Source organism: Protopterus annectens, chromosome 4.part0, assembly GCF_019279795.1.
Source record: "Protopterus annectens isolate FY-2018-M chromosome 4.part0, PAN1.0, whole genome shotgun sequence".
NCBI lineage: Eukaryota > Metazoa > Chordata > Ceratodontiformes > Protopteridae > Protopterus > Protopterus annectens.
In genome coordinates, this window is record NC_056733.1 from 1,886,449,400 (window position 1) to 1,886,470,019 (window position 20,620).

The 20,620-nt window shown below is 44.1% G+C and overlaps 1 protein-coding gene across 3 annotated transcripts in view; it reads left to right on the forward strand.

Moving 5' to 3' along the window:
* RARS1 (arginyl-tRNA synthetase 1) overlaps positions 1 to 20,620 on the forward strand; it is a 1,169,219-nt gene that overhangs the window by 696,661 nt on the left and 451,938 nt on the right. For all 3 annotated transcript variants that reach the window (XM_044069555.1, XM_044069556.1, XM_044069554.1), the window contains exon 5: positions 1,333 to 1,433. In XM_044069555.1, the coding sequence (XP_043925490.1) occupies positions 1,333 to 1,433 (101 nt within the window). The remainder of the gene's footprint in view (positions 1 to 1,332; positions 1,434 to 20,620) is intronic.

Here is a 20,620-nt window from a genome sequence, read left to right on the forward strand (position 1 = left end):
CCTGAAGCGACAGCAACCGACGCAGAAATACTAAGCCTCTGGTATTCGGACTGGCTGAGGGATACCCTGGCAGGGATAACCCAAATGAGTGACTGCAACAGTGAATACTCTCGAACATCTACATTCATGGTAAGTGTACACAACTGTACTTTTTCACTGTTGGTTTCCACTCACAGTTTTGTATCCTGGGTACGTATCTTGCCTAAGTCAGTAAAGTGCTCTAAACAACTGAAGTGAAAGATTTTTTCCCCTAGAGTTATTAGAGAAATCTTTATATTAACAAAAATTAGTTATACTCCAGACCTACCTAAATGGATAAACAATGTCATTTTTTACCACTAAAGTGTTGCCTTTATTCACACAACTACAAAATTAAGCATAGTATAAGAAACTGCAGACAGTTTTTTTTCTTTTTTGACGTACTAGCTCTTTGAATGGAGTACTTGTGATCACTTTTGTATCAACAGAGTATTGTTCGAATTTTTAAAGGCTCTAGCTTTGAACAATTAGCAGACCTTGCTTTTTCATCTCTCTTGTCTTCATTGAAGAAAATGGCCTATTTATGTTAGGCTTTTACAGGCTTCAAGTAAGCGCAGAAGAAAGTTTATTTATCCATTTATTTGTTTTAGTTAAAAAAGAACCTGTTTCACAGTGCATCTAAAATGACATTGATTCACAGCACAGTCGCTGTAAATAAATGGAAGAGGACAAAACAAGACCTTGGTTATGATGATAATGCTGTGTCACATTATGAAGACCCTAAACAAATGGAGCAAAAAATAAGACTTTATGATGTCTAGGCTGTATCATATTATAGTGATTCAAGGTCCATTCTGGGAGGAGGACAAAAAACTTTCAAACAAGATCACTTCAGTGTAGCAGTTTCCATGATAGCCATTTCAGGGTATAAAAAACAAAACAAAAAAAAAAGCACAAAGTAATTTTGATGCATTAGTAGTGGATACATTTTTGAGATACTGTGAAAAATGTATTTTTATATCAGTTTTAGGGTGGTGTTATCTTTTACTTTGTTTTACTTCTTGTATAATTGTGCATTTGCGTCTCCAATTTTAAGGAAGGAGAGAATTTGGGGACTTGTTGGCCACTGGGTGGTGGCAAATAGGGAACCGTCCTCCACTGCACGTTAAAAAAACAAAATTTATATGGATCTGCATGGTGGCTTTTTTTTTCATTTTAAACTGATCATTGTTAAATGAATGTAGTTTTAAAAGTGAATTCCTGTTTGGAGAGTTCTGATTTTTTTTATATGTTCTCCTGCCTTCAGTGAAGCATTTTGGTTACATTGTTGCTTTGCTATTTTTCTGTCCTTAGGTTTCATCAATGTATATTTGAAAAAGGATTTTATATCCCAGCAGCTGACACATCTGCTTGTAAATGGTGTGAAGCCACCCCATGTAGGACCTCCACTAAAGGTACTGTAATGTGAATTTTTTATATTTTTTGACTTGAATGTTCTGCCATGGACTTTGTCATTTTAACACAGTTTTCTCTTATTTTTTATATGTTTTGACTTGAATGTTCTGCCATGGACTTTGTCATTTTAACACCGTTTTCTCTTATTTCCTGTAGCTTTTATAACTAGCAGTCTCTGTAGTGCTCGGGTATATGATGTTAGGGACTGTTTGCATTTCTGATAATTAGCAGTAGCTTGACACTTATGCTGAAAAGTACATGCACAGCTAAATATCACATTCCATGGTTTATGGGCTTTTGCCCTTTAGAACAAGGGCAAAATGTATTGAGTGTCTGATTTATTGAGTTTGCCCCCTGTGGAAGTGGATATATCCTCGATATATTTCTGGTCCTTCTAATCCACTGTTGTGGGGGGCTTCAACTCCCCCAGTCTAACTTAACTGTCCTCTGGGGTTGTACCACTTCTGAGAAGTGGGGACAGACTTGACAGAAGAAACTTTTGATGAGTTTGTTTCTGACAAAAAGAACGTCTGTTATTTTTGGTGGTCGTAATTAATGATAGTGTATTGAGTAAACGTAATTTTTACTCCATGGTTTTAGTTACCTTTGAAGTATGGGACAAAGTTGACTTTCTTTTATCATCTCAGTAATATAGTAAAATACCTTTCCCGTGCAGTAAATGTTTTATTAGTGTCTGGATTACACAGAGACATGACCAGGATTGTTGTGCTATGATGCAATGAGAGGGAATGTACAGTCTGACTTTCCAGTAGTAGTAATGTAATGTATTTTCAGGTAGGCTGTGATTGCAGAAGGAAGATCATAAATTAACCTAATGGGTAGTGTCACTTCGTTTTCATCATTTAAATTTTGGGAAGTAGTCGTTTGTCAGGCAGTATGCAGTTGTTTTGCTAGCATACAATCTGTGTAGCATTAACCATTTAATTTCTTCAGCTTACTCATTATTGTATAAGTGATTTTTTTTACTTGGTAATTGGACAGTCAGTTTGAAGGGTAAGCTTGCCATTCTGTCTCTCTTATTTTTAATTTGTTAATCAAGTTAGTAAGATGGTCTTTGTTAGTCACTTTTCATTTATGACCTGTGCCACCAGGCCAAAGGTCTGTACAATATATGCGTTATATATTGGAGTCCTGCTACAGCACTAGCTCCACACACAGATCCCACCACTGTGATGCTTTACAACAACTAAAATGGTTTGAACTTCCCCAACAATTAACCTACATCCAACTTACTCTCACCCATCGCGTAGTACACCAGTCAAGTAGAACTCCAGCCTTACAACAAATGCTCCAACCATATACAAACACTTGACAACTCTAATCCTCACATAAAACACTCCAAGTGTCCAGAAGTAACAACAATGCTGGGAATACCCTTTACTCCCACCGCATTTCTAAAATCTGGAACACAATTCCCCAACATATTCTAAACACTACCAACCCACACAATTCAAAAAACTGCTAAAAGACCACCTCTCCAGCAAATGGCTCTGCTCCTGTATCAATCCAGGTTAATTTGCATTTACATGCTTCTCCCCTGCATACTCTCTTCTTCCAAAATATTCACCATCAGAGATCCCTTACCTACACATCCATATCCTCTCCACCATTCTCCTATCTCTAAACCCCCACCCCCATCAATATAGGTTAACAGTGCTAACAGTACCAACCTGCTACGGAGACCAAGGCAATACAAGTATTGTCTTCATAATGCAAATCCACAAAGTCAGTGTACCTGTCTTCCAAAAACATATATGTATAAATGCATTTGTATATAAATCCACACCACCTTCTGCTTTGTAAAAAAAAGGGGGGGGGGTCTACCCTTCTCATATTGCTACTGTAAACTCTCTAATTGTGCCTGTGAACTAATGGATATATGCAACCATGTTTTGTAATGCAATTGTCAATGTATATTTTTAAATCTGAGCTTTTCTCCTTGGGCTTCTGCTGAAAATGGGCTTCCACCCAAACGGACTATTCCAGTAAACAAATGTAAAATAAATTATTGCAGATTGGGAAGGCACTGCTGGGGAGTCCAGATATGGGAATCTAGTAATAAAAATACATGTGAAGAAGAGAAAAGAATGACAGGTGCATTGCAAAACAGTATCCAGGATTATGGAATAGCTTTTCTCTTACAAGCAGAATGAATCAGTCAGTGATTTAATTAGAAAATAATCATAATATGTATATGGGAAATAGGAAGTAATCCATGCCAGTGACAAAGAGAAGTAACACCCTTACTATGACCCGGGCAACTTGAGTTTTTTAGCAGCTTGAGTGCTAGATGGCATGGCCTGGGAGATGGGTATGCCCATTCTGGGCAGAGGAATGGGTTCTGGCTTACTGAAGTTGGTACTTCTGATCCGAACACTACTGGAGGGCAGTGTCTGAGTTGAAAAGCCAAAGGCCAGGACAGAACATAATTTGAGTGTGGCAACCAAACCAGAAGCTGGTGATGATAGCACTTGTTGGCTGAAAAAGATGAATGTGAGCTGATAGAGGGGCATAGGTGGAACATATAGTGATGTAGGTGCCCACTTCACCATCCAAGGGGGAGAGACTAGAACTTTGAACATAAAATGTCACTCATTGTTGGAATGTCATATAGAGCACCAAACTCCCTGATCTGTTCCTGGATGATGTCCCTTCTGGATGGTTCTCAGCCAAGGAAATTTGCAAGGGATTCCTTGCACCCCTGTGGAACAAACTGGCTCAGGTGTGATTAGAGATGGTTAAGTGATTTGCAAACACAGTGGGAAATCACCTAGATAAAGGAAAAAGAAGAAAATAATCATAATGTTGTTGTGGCAGTCAAGTCTGTTGAAGGCTAGTAGGTCAGCTTGACATTTGAACCTATCAATAAATGATTGATCATATTGTACACTTTTGAAAAATAATGAAAATTTCTTAGATTGTGAGCCTGTTATATATATACATATATATATATTTAAACCACAGTGGTGACTGAAGCTAAGAATCACTAAAGAAAGCATTGGATCTGAAGTAGTTTACTTCATTGGGTCTTCAACCTGGGGGAATATGGATCCATATCGGATCCGAGCCGGCAGCTTTACTAGCATCTGCTCTGTGCTTCAAGCTCCTCCCCTTACCCATAATACACCTCCACTGCCTTCCAACCACTGATCTCATTTGCCGCCAATAGCTTATGCATCGTGATCTCCTGAGCTCCAGGTTTTCAAGTGGGTAAAAAGCTTTAAAAATATCTCTTTTCTTTACAAATCTTTAGATAATGATAAAATAGGTTCCCTTTTCTCCTCCCCTCACTTGGTGCATCAAGTTATAGTTTTTTAGGGTAGTTAGCTTAGTTTGAATAGTTGTGTGGATTTTTTGCCCCCCCCCCCCCCCAGTGTTTCTGTGTGTGTGTTTGTGTGTGTGTGTGGTGAGTGGGTGTTCTCAGAAAGAAAGAAAATTTTTCTTTCTTCTGACAGTATGGCTGACGAGCCTATTTTCAAAAGATGCACTGAGTGTGGCCATAAATTATCCCCTGCAGGTGGCCACACTCTTGTGTGTTATGTTCTTGGGCGGGGCCCATCTGAGTGTAGACTGTGCTTATATGTTTGTGGGGTTCAACCCTCGTGCCATTAAAGCTAGGAAGGCCAAGTATGCTCTGAAAGGCCTTCTTCCCCCTTCAGAGACTGTTGCCTTGTCTCTGGCTTCAGTCACAGCGACTGCTGTGGAGCCTCTCGTTCTTCTCTTCCCCTGGCTTCTCCTCTCCCTCCCAGGCTGGGACTCAACCTCCTGTACAAAAGCCTGTGGAAGCGGGGCGGAAAAGGGCCAGAGAGAAGGAGAGAGAGTCGAAGGCAAGGGAAAAGCACAAGAGGCCTCCGGACCTCCCTTCACCTGAAAAAACCTTATGGATCCGTGACTCCCCTCAGCTCCGATCTCTGAGGTTCTCCCCGGAGCCAGAGGAGACAAGCTCATCTTCTAGAGCCTCGGTGCCCCGACCCGCAAGGTCAGAGTCCGTGGCCTCATCGAGGTCCACTCGGTCTTTGTCTGAGGCCGATATGGATAAAATGATGAGGAGGTCCAGATGGGGGTCTTGCCCAGCCCCCTCTCCCTCAGGAGGGGAGAGCTCGCTTTCTTTTTTGCAGCCAATATCTCCTTCTCTGATCCGTCCATTGGGTTCGGAGTATTCTGATCCAAGGATGGCTTTAGTCAGGGGGTCGGATCTGACCAGCTCTGATAAGAGCTGCTCTCGTAGCCGGAGCTTGAGTGTCTGATCTGAGAGAGTGGAGCTTTTTTTTCATCGGCTCCTCTTTTGTCGTGCCAAGTTCCTTCCCTCGGAGCTTCGACCACTTCAGGCCCGGCTCTGATTCTCTCATCAGACCCAGGTAGACCGGCCTCGTTATTGGTTTCTTAGGAGGTTTGCTCTCCTTCGGCATTCGACGTGGTAGAAAGGTGTCTCTCTGCTGGATCGAGACCCCTGACTGCCCACTTGGATTCCACCCAGACCACCTCTGCTCTTGCTACGGTCCCCATCATTTTACCAGAGGGACAGCCCATGCTCGAGGAGCCCCAGACTGTTCCCCCTGAGGAACAAGTTGCTTATGAGATCCCCCTGGAGAGCCCCACCGGAGATGTGCTTCGCAAGCATATGTGCAAGAGGATATGGACTTGGATGATGGAGAAGGTTCCTGTAGGTCACCTCCCAAGGATGTCTCCTTTGGAGACATCATGGAAATCCTTCACCAGCGGGGAGGTTGGTCTGCCCCCGCAAACCTTCTGACGAGTCCGTGTTTCTGGAGGCTTTTGGCACGGGCATATCTACTTCCTGGGTGTCCTCTCCCATGGATCCTTTGGTGGATCTGGTCACCTCATGGGCATGGAATGAGCCGGACACCATGGAACCAATTCCAAAAAGACCCGACAAAATCTTAAGTCCCCCCACAGACAGACCAGTATATAACAAGGGCTCCCCTGTAGATGCTATGTTGGTAACAGCAGCCGCAAAGAAGGAACTTGTACATGAGTGTTCCTTGGTTCATCCTCCTGACCGAGAGTCATGGATGATGGACCACCTAGGGAAGCGCGTTTACACTTTAGCTACCTTTTCAGTTAGGGAGCTGAACTACCTGGCCCATGTCACCAAACTCCCAACGCGACCTGATAAAGGAGCTGGAGGAGTCTCCCCCTAAGTCCATGTCGCAGGAGGACAGGGCTTCGTTCTCCACAAGAATGGCCACTTTAAAAGCAGTCTCCAACACGTCCATGCAACTCCTTTCACATGCTGCGGAAGGAGCGGCTGGGGGGCTGGGTTTGGTGTGTCCATGAGGCGCAATGCCTGACTCAGATTATGTCAATTTTTGGAACTCTTCAAGGTGTCCTTTGCCAATGCTCCTTATGACGGCTCTACTCTCTTTGGCAAGACCGTCAAAGAGATATTGGTCCAGAGTGAGAAAGCTGGGAAGACACTGTCTGACGTCGGGATCCGCTTCTCGAACCCTCAAAGGCCTCAAAATGCCTGACTCAGATTATGTCAATTTTTGGAACTCTTCAAGGTGTCCTTTGCCAGTGCTCCTTATGACGGCCCTACTCTCTTTGGCAAGACCGTCAAAGAGATATTAGTCCAGAGTGAGAATGATGGGAAGACACTGTCTGATGTCGGGATCCGCTTCTCGAATCCTCAAAGGTCCTTTTCCCGGAAAAGAGAGGGCAAAAGAAGATGTGGTTCTGGAAGATGTGGTTCTGGAAGTCACAGTATTCCCGGGACACTCAGGGCTTTTCTTCCCCCAGAGGTAGAGGGGGACAGAATGGATGCTGGCCCAGAGGCAGAGGGGGTCCGTGGAATTTTGGGTCTCGAGAACCTTTCTCGGACAGACCCGGGCAGCAACCGTGAGCGGTGGCCCGACTGCTCTACTCTGGAGGCAGTTGGGGAATGATTGTCCTTGCACCTAGCGGTATGGGAGTCCATAACATCAGACCGCTGGGTGCTTCAGATCATATCCAGAGGATACTCTATCCCCTTTGTGGGTCCCACCAAATCTCCCAGACACCTCCCGGATGTACCACCCATGCAAAGGGAGGCAGCAGCACAGGAAATTTCCAAGCTGCTAGAAAAATGAGCCATTGAAACCATCCCCCCAGATCAGTCCAGATCGGGCTTCTACTCCTTGTTCTTTTTGGTGCCAAAGAAAATGGAGGACTTAAGGCCCATTCTGGACCTTTGTACCCTGAACCTGTCAATTGCTAAAGAGAAGTTCCAGATGGTCACATTACAGTCCATCATGCCATACCTGCAAGAGAATGACTGGATGTGCTCGTTAGACCTCCAGTATGCTTACTATCACATAAAAATGCACAGAAGCTCCAGGAGGTTCCCCCGCTTCTGGCAAGGAGTCAATCTTTACCAATTTTGACCCCTACCCTTTGGTTTCACCACAGCCCCCAGGGTGTTTACCAAAGTGATGGTGGTCTTAGTGGCTCACCTGAGGCTTCAGGGGATTCAGGTCTATCCATACCTGGACGATTGGCTCCTCACTGCTCCCACCAGGTGTCTACTCTCCCAAACCGGGGATTATTTCCTGACTCTTGCCCTGCGTTTGGGGAGCACAATCAATGCATCCAAATCACTCCTAGATCCTGTACAGGTGATAGACTACATTAGTGCCAGGATAGATACTGTTCAGTGCAAAATCTTCCTGACCTCAGAGAGAGTACAAAACCTGAGGAAGCATGTCTCCCTGATCTACCACTCTCATCTCCCTACGGCGGAATTAGTGTTGATGGCCTTAGGCTCGATGGCAGTGACCAAGACTCTTCTCCCGTGTCCCCGGTTACACATGAGAATTCTACAGTGGACTCTAGCTGTACAGTGGTCCCTGTTGGAACTGCCATTGGCATATCCAATTCAACTCAGTCGAGTCTGTCGGTCGTCCCTCATATGGTGGATGTGTCCTCCGGATATTTTGGAGGGACAACCCTTTGTTCCTGCCCCGGCCCAAACCACAGTGACCACGGACGCCTCCCAACTTGGGTGGGGGGACATTGTTCGGGCAGGACAGTCCATGGCCTGTAGTCCCCTGTAGTGACCAGCTTGCACATAAATGTCCTAGAGATGAGGGCGATCCTTGAAGCGTTGCAGGCCCGTCATGTCTTTCTTCCTCTGGGAACGATTGCAATTCAGTCAGACAACATGTCAGTGGTCTGGTATGTCAACAAACAGGGAGGGACCAGATCTTACCCCCTTTGTTGTGAGGCCGTAAGAGTGTGGGAATGGGCGATTTCCACCGGTCGCTTTCTCTTCGCAAAGCACGTTCTGGGATGGTCCAACATCCTAGCAGACAGGCCAAGTCGGACCATTCTGATACCTTAGAAGTGGTCTCTGAATCTTTCATTAGCGAAACAGATCTTCTGCGAGTGGGGTCAACCTTGCTGCGTTCTCTTCATATCTCCTTCCAATGTGAAGTGCAATTAGTTTTTCGATCTGAACCCCCTGCTGGGGGAATCCCCCAGAGATGCTCTAGTTCATGCTTGGCCTCCCGGTCTTCTGTATGCTTACCCGCCAGTACCTCTTATTCTGAGGTTTCTACAGAAAGCTTGTTGACTGGGGAGCAAAGTGATCCTCATTGTCCCGTTTTGGCCATGCCAGGTATGGTTTCCCTTCCTTTGGTCTCACCTTCTGGCTCGCCTTGGATCCTGGATTCCATTCAGGATCTAATTTCACACCCTTGGGGGTGCCTCATCCGAATCTGGACAGTTTGAAGCTCACAGCTTGGCTGCTCCAGTTTCCGTGCTTGCTAGGACTCCTGGACTATCCTCCTCGGTTAGATCTATTTTGGTGGCTGCTCATAAGTCTTCAAACAGGAAGATTTATCGCAGCAAGTGGAAACGTTTTTCCTTTTGGGCCTCTCAACTGAGTTTAGACCCTTTCATGGCTCTTATTTCTGCCATTCTTGATTTTCTAGCTATTTTTCAACTCGCAGCTAGTTCTTCTACTGTCAAGGTTCAGTTGGCTACCATTTCTCATTTTCATGCGGGTGAGACTTCTGTCTCTTTAGCCTCTTTCAGACTGTGTAATGCATTTATTAAAGGCACCTTTTTGTTATGCCCCCCGGTCAAAGATCCTGTTCCCCCATGGGACCTTACTATGGTTCTTCAAGGCTTGGTTGCTCTGCCTTTCGAGCCTGCTGCAACAGCAGATCTGAAATATTTATCTTGGAAAATGGCTTTTCTGGTGGCTATTACCTCTGCCAGAAGGGTTTCAGAATTACATGCCTTGTCCATCGAAGTTCCTTGCATGATTTTTCACAAAGATAGGGTTTCCCTTCAAACCAATCCAGCCTTTCTTCCTAAGGTGGCATCATCAGTCAATATCAATCAGACCATCAATTTGCCTGTGTTTTTTTCCTAAGTTTTCTAATAAGATGGAATACAAACTCCACCTGTTGGATGTTCGTAGACAGTTACGATTCTATGTACACAGGACTAAAAATTTCCGTAAATCTGATCAATTATTTGTATCTTTCTATAAACCCTTTTTGGGGAAACCTATCTCCAAGGTCACTATTGCTAGATGGATTTCTTCATGCATCCTTCAGGTCTATAAGGACAGAGGCATATCTCCTCCAGGTCAGGTGAAATCCTATTCCACTAGGTCCATGGCTACGTCTGCTGCTTTTTGGTCTAGAGTGTCTTTGGATGGTATTTGTTCTGCAGCTACTTGGTCCTCATCTCATACATTTGTTTCTCATTACAAATTGGATTTGGCTTCCAGAAGGAGAGCATCCTTTGGTTCTGCGGTACTCCGGAATATTCTTCCATGAGGGCCTCCCAGGAGTTTAGTAGCTGGGGACTCTGTCCCACAGGTTGAAGACCAAATTAAGTAAACTACTTCAGATAAAAAAGTTATGTACTCACCATAATGTTCCATCTGAGTAGTTCTACTTCATTTGTCTTCAACTGTCCCTCCATCCTTCCCCCGCTGCAGTTATAGGTCACAAGTATTTTTTCAGGTCGGGTTATCAGTATAAGGTTCAGCAAACTCGATCTGGGGTTGGAAGGTAGTGGTGGTGTGTTATGGGTAAGGGGAGGAGCTTGGAGCTCAGAGCAGATTCTAGTAAAATTGCTGGCTCGGATCCATATTCCCACAGGTTGAAGACAAATGAAATAGAATTATTCAGATGGAACATTATGGTGAGTACATAACTTCTTTTTTGCAGGCTCTGCCTCCATGGCATAGAGGGACAGTCTGAGGTAAAATAGTGGTTTGTGCACTGGAGGAGCTGATGAGGGAGGATGGAAGTGAGTGACGATTGCTAGCCTACTTATGCCAGGAGAAGGTGATGTAGTTTGCTGCTCTGAGGCCAGCAGTTTGAGTGGTTGATTGGCAGGTAGTTATGTGGGTCAAGTCAATAGTGTCCTCCTTGGGATGCATGTATGGAAGGGAACATACATCAGGAGAGGGCATACGAGTTTCTTGTGGTGATACAAACACCCACATCAACATGGATTACTTTACTAAAAATGCCACAGTATCTAAATTGTTAATGATGTGACCAATGATGGTGAGACACCATGATAGTTTCCCCAGACTGAGGACAGTTAAGGTCCTCCCTTAAATACAGGAGGCAGCAGACCGTTGAGATGAGGGAAGTGTTACTTAGGCTTGTGGATGTGCTGAAGTATGGACACAAGTAAAGGGCACATCTAGCATCCATTGCTGCCTAGGTGACATCCTCTTTTGGACATCTCTGTCCACCTCCATTGGATATTTCTGCAGACCTGCAGTGTGGCTTGAGGTTTGAAGGGGTTTAAGGACTTTGTTGGAGCTGGAAGGAAAAGAGGGGCAAAGCACAGAGGGCAAAAAAAAAACTTTTTTGCAGATCATTCTGACTCTTGTCCATAGCTGTTTTCTGTTATGACCCCCATCGGGGGATTCTTAGACCAAAGTGTAAAGGTCTGTTGAAGTCATTCAGAAGAAGAAATAGATACAGTATTAGGTTTGCCTGCCTAATATTGGGAACATCCTCCCAGTAGACCTTAAAGAGGAGAGATTCAGATATATGATATTGAAGTAGGTAAGTCTGTGACCATGAGTACAGCAGGAATATGGTTTGGAAGGTCACCTAACGGTAATTTGTTATACCTTATCGCTTTAATTTTTAAGTCATTACTTATGAAGCTGTGAATTGCACCCCTTCCTTAGCCATGGTTATCTTTTCTTTTCTTCCCATAACCTCCTCCTCATTGTTTTACCTGCATTATTTAGCTTTCTGTTTGCCCTCATTCTCTCTTTGGCAATTGGGGATCATACTGAGTAGGTATTACTTACATACACAGAAATTGAGTAATGATTGCATAGACAAAATGTTAGCTCTTGGTGAAGTGTGAGGGAGGGGCTCCCCACACGTAAAGCCATTGTACCCCCCCCCCAATATTATAACCTGTTTAAATGTGAAAATGGGAGGAAGAGCTCAGATGCTTTTTTGGATTTGCACTTGGCCAGGGGCATACTGAGTAAACATAAAGAGAATGTGTGCGTTTGTTCTGAAAAACATAGTACACAGAAAAATGTGGCATGCTTTTGTTCGGACAGAGCAACATAATTAATTGCAGTAATATACACTGATACAGGAAATTGGCAATGAAGATATGCAAAATTCTTAAGTGTCTATGTAATTGTTGGTTATACAGAAAATTCCAAGATGTATAGTTTAGTGAGAGTAGAGACATATGTAATAGAATGGATTTGCGGTCATATTGGTTCTGAGGTGATAGAAGGAAAATTTGGTCCAGTTTGAATTGTTTGCATTGTACGGTATCAGGCACATTGGATATTAGGAAGATTTTAGAAGTAAATAAGTTGAGACTATTTTGAATTGCAGGTGGAACTGTGCTCGGGCCTGCTTGAGATAATTTGGTAAAAGTCCTCTTTGTGGTGTGTAGGGTAAAGGGAAGACACTGCAAGAGTGATTGCATTTGGGTCTGCATTTGTTAGGAAGTAGGAGTTACTGTTGACTGTAAGAAGTTCAGCGAGAAATGAACAGTAATTTAGGAACAGTGTTTTGTACATAGCAGAGAATACAAAAGGTGTCCATAGGTGTATGAGAGCAGTTGAAAGCTGCAGTGGTGAACCATATTTTCGATGGATGTTGCATTTTGGTTTGAACGTTATGAATTATGTTGATGTTTTTGCAGTTTCATATAGTAATTAATGGTAGAGAATATTCATATTTTAGAGATCAAAATGTTTTGATAGTACAGTATCTTGTGCTACGAGACAGGTTGGAGATCGAATATGAGATTTTATGTTGGCTAACAGCTATGGTTGTGATTGGTGATCGTATCAGCATGTTCCTTAAATGCAAGGCAGAGGTCTAGTATAACCCTAGATATTTGTGTGGTACCATGCATACCTCTCAAAATCTTACTATGAGGATTTTGGACAAAGCCAAAAATATTGGTGGCAAAGGCTGAAAATCAGGAACAATTTTTAAGCAATACTGTTGTAAACTTAGAAAGAGTAACAGTTTTCATTAACATATAATGTGAAGATGTTCATCGTGTTTCACTGTTGCAGTCATCACTGTAGGGTTCTTCCTGCCGGCAGGCAGCCTTTGGTCGGCCAGAATCCCAAAGTCTGGGTCCGGCGTCGGCTGTTCAGTTATGCTTCCTGACGTCAGAGCACCAGGAGTACAAAGCTGCCAGCCGACGCCATGTTCTCCAGTCTTTCTTGCCGTGCGGTGGAAGAAGTTCGCAAGTGCCGGTCGGCTGACTCCTGATATTTTTTCGTGCAGTGAAGACACTCGAACATCTACATTTATGGTAAGTGTACACAACTGTACTTTGTTCAATCTCGCCTTCATTCTTATTGAGTCGGCCAATTTGCAAAGCTCGAGATCTTAAACAGCTCGAGGCCAAAGCCCTATCCCACAATACACTACTATATTCCCCAGATCTAGTTTGCCGCTGCAACTGATCGGGTATTCTCTGCAGCTCTTGGCCAGTGGAGAGATAAGTTTGCAATTTTCTTTAAAAATTTTCTTGATAGTTTGCTTTTTTTTTTGTTAGCCGGTTAGGCTCTTGGCCGTTTTTTGGCTGTTTTGTTTTCCTTAGCCTGTTAGACTTTTCTATTACAGCTTAAAAGTTATAGCTGCCTTGGTATACTTTTAGCCGGTTAGGCTTACTTTTCTTTGGGTATAGCTGTTGTTCTACTTGGCTGCCTTACAATGTTGGAAAAGGCTAAGTCTGGTTTCAAGAGATGCCCAAAATGTAGTCAGAAGATGTCGATTACAGATGGGCACTCTACATATGTGTACTGCTTGGGTGAAGTACATTTACAGGAGGTTTATGCTATTTGTCATGGGTTCAGCTCCAGGGTGTTGGCTGAAAGGAGGCATAAGCTAGTGGAGTGGGGTTTAATCTAGTCTGCTTTCGAATCAGACTTGGATTCTGCTCCGGGTCAGTTAAAACCCTCTTCTCCAGCCTCTTCATCTGGTTCAGCTCCAAAGGGCTCTTTGGTTCCAAAAACTTCAAAAATGGCTACGGTCTTGGGTCCAGTGACAACGGAACCGACCATTCAGATTGCTGGTAGGAGCCGGTCTCCAGTCTTGGAACTGGTATCTCCTACTTTGAGGTCCCCGATTCTGGGGTCACTGGCTTCGTCAGTGGCATCCTCTTGGGCTTCCAGACTTTCCGATTCGGACGTGGACTGAGTGGTGCGGAGACTTTTACAGGATCCAGCGCTTGCTAAAATTCTGTCGTTTTCGACTCTAGCAGCTTCGGAACTGACAAAGTCCTCTCCTGTTGTTGTTGCTCCTCCTCCGACTTGAATCGAGACTTCGGAGCTGGAGGGGGCCATTCAGTCGTTGGTGGAACCATCAGTACTGACACTCACTTCTGACCTGTCGGTACCGACCACCTTGCTATCCTCTGCTCCGGTGGCAGAATCTGGAAGCCAACACTCTCCTGTCAGTTCCGGGGGGGGGGGGGAGAAGTCGAACCGATACTTCGGTCCTGACTCTTCCTCTTGGGGCTTTGGCATGGATGAGTTTGGCTCTTACCTCGGGCTCGGAGCCGGCGGTTCTGGTGCGGGAGGAGTCTTCGGTGTCTTCGACCCGGGTGTTTGCTCACATCGGAGCCATGGGGCCTTCGATGCCATGAGGAGGGCTTTGTCCCCTCGGACTTCCCTATCCTCTGATATGGCCACCTCCTCCTGGAAAGTGCCTGCTTTTTCTCCGCAACCACAGGTTCACTGTAAGCGTAGGGATCCAGAGCCTCAGGATGCCCCCTTGGGGGAACCCTGCTCTTCCAAGATCTCCCCCAAGATTCCTACTGAGGAGGTTTCTCGGAAGAGATTATGTAAGAGGAGACATCTAGATTACCCTCAGGAAACCATCACGTCGGACACCGATTTGGAGGAATCGGAAGGGTCCCCAAGGTCTCCATCTGAGGGTTTTTCCTTTGGGGATATCCTTGAGATCATTAAGCAGAGGGGAGACTGGCAGCCCCTAAACCCTACTGAGGATGAATCGGTGCTCCTGAAGGCTTTCGGTCCTGACCCTCCACCTCTTGGGTATCTCCACCCTTCGATGAGTTGATGGATCTCGAAGGGCATGGGAATCACCAGATTCTATAGAGTCTGTTCCTAGAAGGCCCAACAAGTATATTTCAGCACCACAAGATAAGTCCTTTTTATCTAAACCTATACCTGTTGATGTCATGGTGGCGGCGGCAGCCACTAAAAAAGAGATGTCTGAGACTTCTACGTCTATCCATTCTCCTAATAGAGAATTTAGAATAATGGGCAGATATGAGAAGCGCATGTTTAGTTCTATGACCTTTGCCCTTTGGTCATTGAACTACCTAACCCACTTCACAAGACTTCAGAGAGATCTCAAGGGAGCTGGGAGATATTCTCCATGGTGCAGTAGCCGACTCTGTGGCGGACAAGGTGACGTCTCAGCTTGCTACCCTCAACTCCATTGTAAACTCTTCCATGCGCCTCGTCTCTTATGCAGCTGATGGAATGAGTAGAGCTGCGAGTACAGGAATTGCTTTGCAAAGACATTCCTGGATGCGCTTATGTTCTTTTGCGGAAGATTTTAAGTCATCATATGTGAATGCTCCTTTCGATGGTTCCTCCTTATTTAGAACAAAAGTTAGAGAGACCCTCACCAGATGTGAGCAAGACGGTAAGACTCTATCTGCCATTGGAGTCCGTTTTTCTACCCCTACTAGACCTTATCCCAAAGGTCAATGGAGTTGGAAAATGTGGTTCCGGAAGACCCAAGTAGCCTTTTCGAACTCACAGACAGTGGTGGAAGACGACGCCCATGCGGCAGAGGAGGTCCACAGAACCAGGGTAACAAGGATCAGTTCCTTGGGAAACCCTATCAGCGCTCCTGAAAGGAGGCCCAACTGTCTTGCTCCTGAGGCAGTCGGGGGACGTTTGTCTTTGTACCTAGGCACCTGGCTAAATATCTCAGAAGACCGATGGGTACAAAACATTATATCCAGAGGATATTCCATTCCCTTTCTTTCATAGCCTAGACAAACAAAAGGAATCCCAGACGTTCCACCCAGTCTATGGGATGTAGCATCCGTAGAGGTCCAGAAACTGTTCCAATAAAGAGTTATCCAGCCAGTCCCGGCAGACCAGCAAGGATCTGGAACTTACTCAAGGTTCTTTTTGGTACCAAAGAAGACAGGGGACTGGAGAACTATTCTGGACCTCAGCAGACTCAACAAATATGTGATAAAGGCGAAGTTCCAGATGGTTACGCTTCAGTCCATTCTCCCATTCTTAGGGAAGGGCAACTGGATGTACTCTATAGATCTCCAGGATATGTACTACCATATCAAAATGGCCAGGCCATCCAGGGATCATCTGCGCTTCCGGCTGGGAGCCAGTCACTTCCAGTTTCGGGCCCTGCCCTTTGGGCTCACTACAGTCCCCAGAGTGTTCACCAAATGTATGGCAGTGGTCATGGCTCACTTGAGACATTCAAGAATCCAGGTGTTTCCATACTTGGACGACTGGCTCCTTACCGCCCCCACCAGGCATCAGCTTATTCGGGCAAAGGACGCTACCATAGATCTATGCTTACAGCTGGGTATTACGATAAATTCAGAAAAGTCTGCTTTATTGCCATCACAGTGTACAGTCTTTATAGGAGCAGACTTAGACACGGTCAACATGTCCCTCAAGCTCCCTCCCGAAAGAGTGATTATCCTTCAACAACAAATTGTGTATCTCCTGTCAAAACTAAGGGCACCAGCTTCACAGATTCTCAAACTGTTCGGCACTATGGCAGCAGAGATCATTGCAATACCCCTTACGAGGTCTCACATGCGCATTCTTCAGTGACTGCTTTTCACACAGTGGACATTTCATGACTTACTGATGAATCACCCAATTCTGATTACCAACTCTTGCAAGGACGACCTTCGGTGGTGGCTAACATCAGAGATGGTGACTATGGGCCGTCCATTTGTTCTCCCCACTCCAGTTGCAACAGTAACCACGGATGCCTCCCTGATTGGGTGGGGGGGCATTATCAAGGACAGACAGCCCAAGGTACTTGGTAGGCTCACGAGGCTCATTTGCACATAAACTCCCTGGAGATGAGAGCGGTTCTTTTAGCGTTGCAGGCCTTTCAAGACTCTCTTCCCCTAGGCACGATTGCAATCCATTCGGACAATATGTCCGTAGTCTGGACCATAAACAAGGAGGAACCAAATCTTACCCCCTGTGTTGAGAGGCTCTAAGATTATGGAAATGGGCAGAGTCTACCCAGCACTTTCTGATTGCACTGCACATTCTTGGGAAATCCAACGTAATTGCAGACAGACTCAGCAGAGCTATTCTGCTACCTCACGAATGGTCTCTCAAGAACGAAATAGCGGAAATGATTTTCAGCAGATGGGGCCAGCCTTGCTGCAACCTTTTTGCCAGCCCCACAAACACCAAGTGCAGCAACTACTTTGCCCTGATCCCCCAACATGGACAATCCCCAAGGTAAGCACTCTTCCACGATTGGCCTCCGGGACTCCTATATGCTTTTCCTTCTTTTCCACTAATTCCCAAAGTATTGCAGAAAGCCAGTTTTCTGGACAGGACACTTATTTTAATTGCCCCATATTGGCCTCGTCAAATTTGGTTCCCCTTCCTGAAGCCTCATCTACTAGAGGAGCCTTGGATCCTGGACCCAGTGCCGGATCTGTTGACCCACTTGTCAGGAGCTCTTCATCCCTCTCTCCAGTTCATCAAACTGACAGCTTGGCTGCCCCAATTCCCAGAATAGCCAGGTTCCAGAATTTATGACAAGAATCGTAGCATATCCCATTGTCATCTCATAAATCTTCAACTAGGAAACTTTACCTCAGTAAGTGGAAAAGGTTTTCCATCTGGGCACAGCAGAATAACATTAACTCTTTCCTGGCATCTATCTCAGATATTTTGGAATTCCTAACAAAACTGTTCAGTGAAGGAGCTGCAGCGGTGACCATTTGAGTCCAACTGGCTGCTATTTCTAATTTTCATTTTGGTGCATCCGAAAATGGTATCATGTCTCATAAGCTGGCTAAGGCTTTTTTGAAAGGTACGATGCACTTAAAACCACCAGTCAGATCTCGTACTACTCCCTGGAACTTAAATCTAATCTTGTCCAAAATTATTCTTCTGCCCTTTGAACCTGCCTGTTCTTGTGAGCTGAAGTATCTTTCTTGGAAAACCATTTTCTTGGTGGCTGTTACATTAGCTCGCAGAATTTCGGAATTGCAAGCCCCTTTCCATTACGCCACCTTACCTAATATTTCATAAAGACAGGGTTTCCCACAGGATGAATTCATTGCCCCTATCAAAAGTATGTTCAGAATTCATGCTAAATAAAACAATTGAGTTACCTGTTTTCTTTCCTAATCATTCAAACCAGTTGGAATATATGCTCCACAAACTACGTCCATTGACAACTTCGCTTCTATTTGGACAGGACAAAAGATCTTAGAAGGGCTGATCAGCTGTTTGTCTCCTCAGATTCTAAAAAAGGCGCACCTGTCTCCAAAACTACCTTGTCAAAATGGCTCTCTGATTTTATTTCCTTTACCTACAGTAAAGCGGGTATTGCCTTACATAACAAAGTCAAGGCTTATTCTACAAGAGTTTTTTCTACTTCTGCAGCCTTCTTGACCAGGTTACCTATTGATTAAATTTGTGCAGCTGCCACCTGGTCAAATCCTCATACCTTTACATCTCATTACAAAGTGGACAAGGCCTCTAGGGACAGAGCTTCATTTGGGTCTGCTGTCCTGAAACAGGTACTCCTGTGAGCCACCCAGGATTGTGGTGCTGGGGATGCTACCCATCAGTAAGAATGAAGGCAAGATTGAACAACTTCACATTAAGAAGTTATGTACTTAGCATAACGTTCCATGTGAGTTGATCTTCTCGCCTTCATTATTACAAACCCCCAACCTCTACCCCCTTCCTATGTCTGGAAATTCGAGAGGTACCATTGTGGTTTTGGTTTTCCGGAGGAGTTTCCTTTCATGCTGGACTGTGTGATTTCCTTGGAATCTGGGATAGGTTTTACACTAGTTGGCAGCAAACAAGATCTGGGGAATGTAGTGGTGCATTGTGGGATAGGGCTTTGGCCTCGAGCTGTTTGAGACCTCGAGCTTTGCAAATTGGCCGACTCGGAACCGAGGATCGGCTCCAAACCCATCAGTAATAATGAAGGCGAGAAGAACAACTCACATGGAACGTTATGGTAAGTACATAACATCTTATTTTCTGAAGGATAAATGTCTGAAACTCAGATATCTGTCATTATTAAGGGACTTCTTCTCTCAGTCATTTGCCAGAAAGCTGTAAACTTTATGGGAACAAACCAAAAATATGAAGCAAAATCTGGTCATTCTTCAAAATTGAGACATTTGAGAGGTATGGTTTCATGTAACTGATGCTAGCTCCTAAAACATCAGTGATAACTAATGATGGAGGTATTGGAAAGTCATTACAGAATGCCAAAAAGCATGATTTTGATTGGAGAGCCATTTACTAAAAGCTTGTGGGTAGAGAACCTGGAGTAAATACTATAAAAGCCACCTTGAAGGTATTGTAAGGTTGTAAGATTACTGGAGGATTTAAGTAGGTCATTTATATATACCGTAATGCAGAAGTCAAAACCACCAGCTGAAGCAATAATCCACCAGCGAAATTGGAACAATTTATTCGCACACTTATAAAAATGGATTCAGAAACAGAACAATGAGACAAGCGCTTTCGCCTGGTATATTCCAGGCTTTATCAAGTCTAACAACCGGAATAATTACACCAGGTTGTTTAAATAGTGTAAATTAATTGATCACCAGCTACAAATTAGTGTTGCTCATCTTCTTTTATATTTAACCCCTAGTAAACCAGAAACTAAAAAACATAAATATAGTCAAAAGACAAAGACAAACACAACTATAACTGAATGAATTCAGTTAAATAATCTACAATTAATATGTTTTAAAAAACAGAAATATGTCTTAAAAACAGAAATGATTATTAAAATTTCACTAAAATAGTTGTAAAATGTGTGACTGTCATTATCAAAAGATGTTGACAACAGCTAAATCCATGTTGAAAAATAATAACCAATCTTTACTTTTGATAAAACCTCCACATGTATACTAGTAACAGTGTGACAAAATGAATCGTAGAAAACCAGGCAAAATGAAAATATAAATAAAAATGAGAACAATCATAGATGATCGAGAATTTGGGGGAAATGTATGTTTATAATCTGGCCCTTCTAAGTCTGAGCACTGAACCTATACTAAGTAAACCATTAAGCCCTGGTGGTTTTCCTGCGTCAAGCTTGAGCTGCCAGATTAACTCCGTAGACTCGAGTGTGGATTCCCAATCTCCCCCTCTAATGTGTGGGTTAACCTGTTCAAGCAGCATAAAAGACAATTTGAAATTGGGACATTCAAGAGAATGCTTGTAAAAGGCATTACTTTCCTTTTTGTTATCAATTTCATATGCATGCTCATATAACCTCTTCCAGAATTCACGCTCCGTTTTACCTACGTAGAAACATCCGCAGGTGGAGCATAAACCAATGTAAACGACACCTTTGGTGGCACAAGAAAAATGCCCAGATGGCTTAATATTGATGTGGCGTGCCTTTAAGTACATGTGATGGTCATT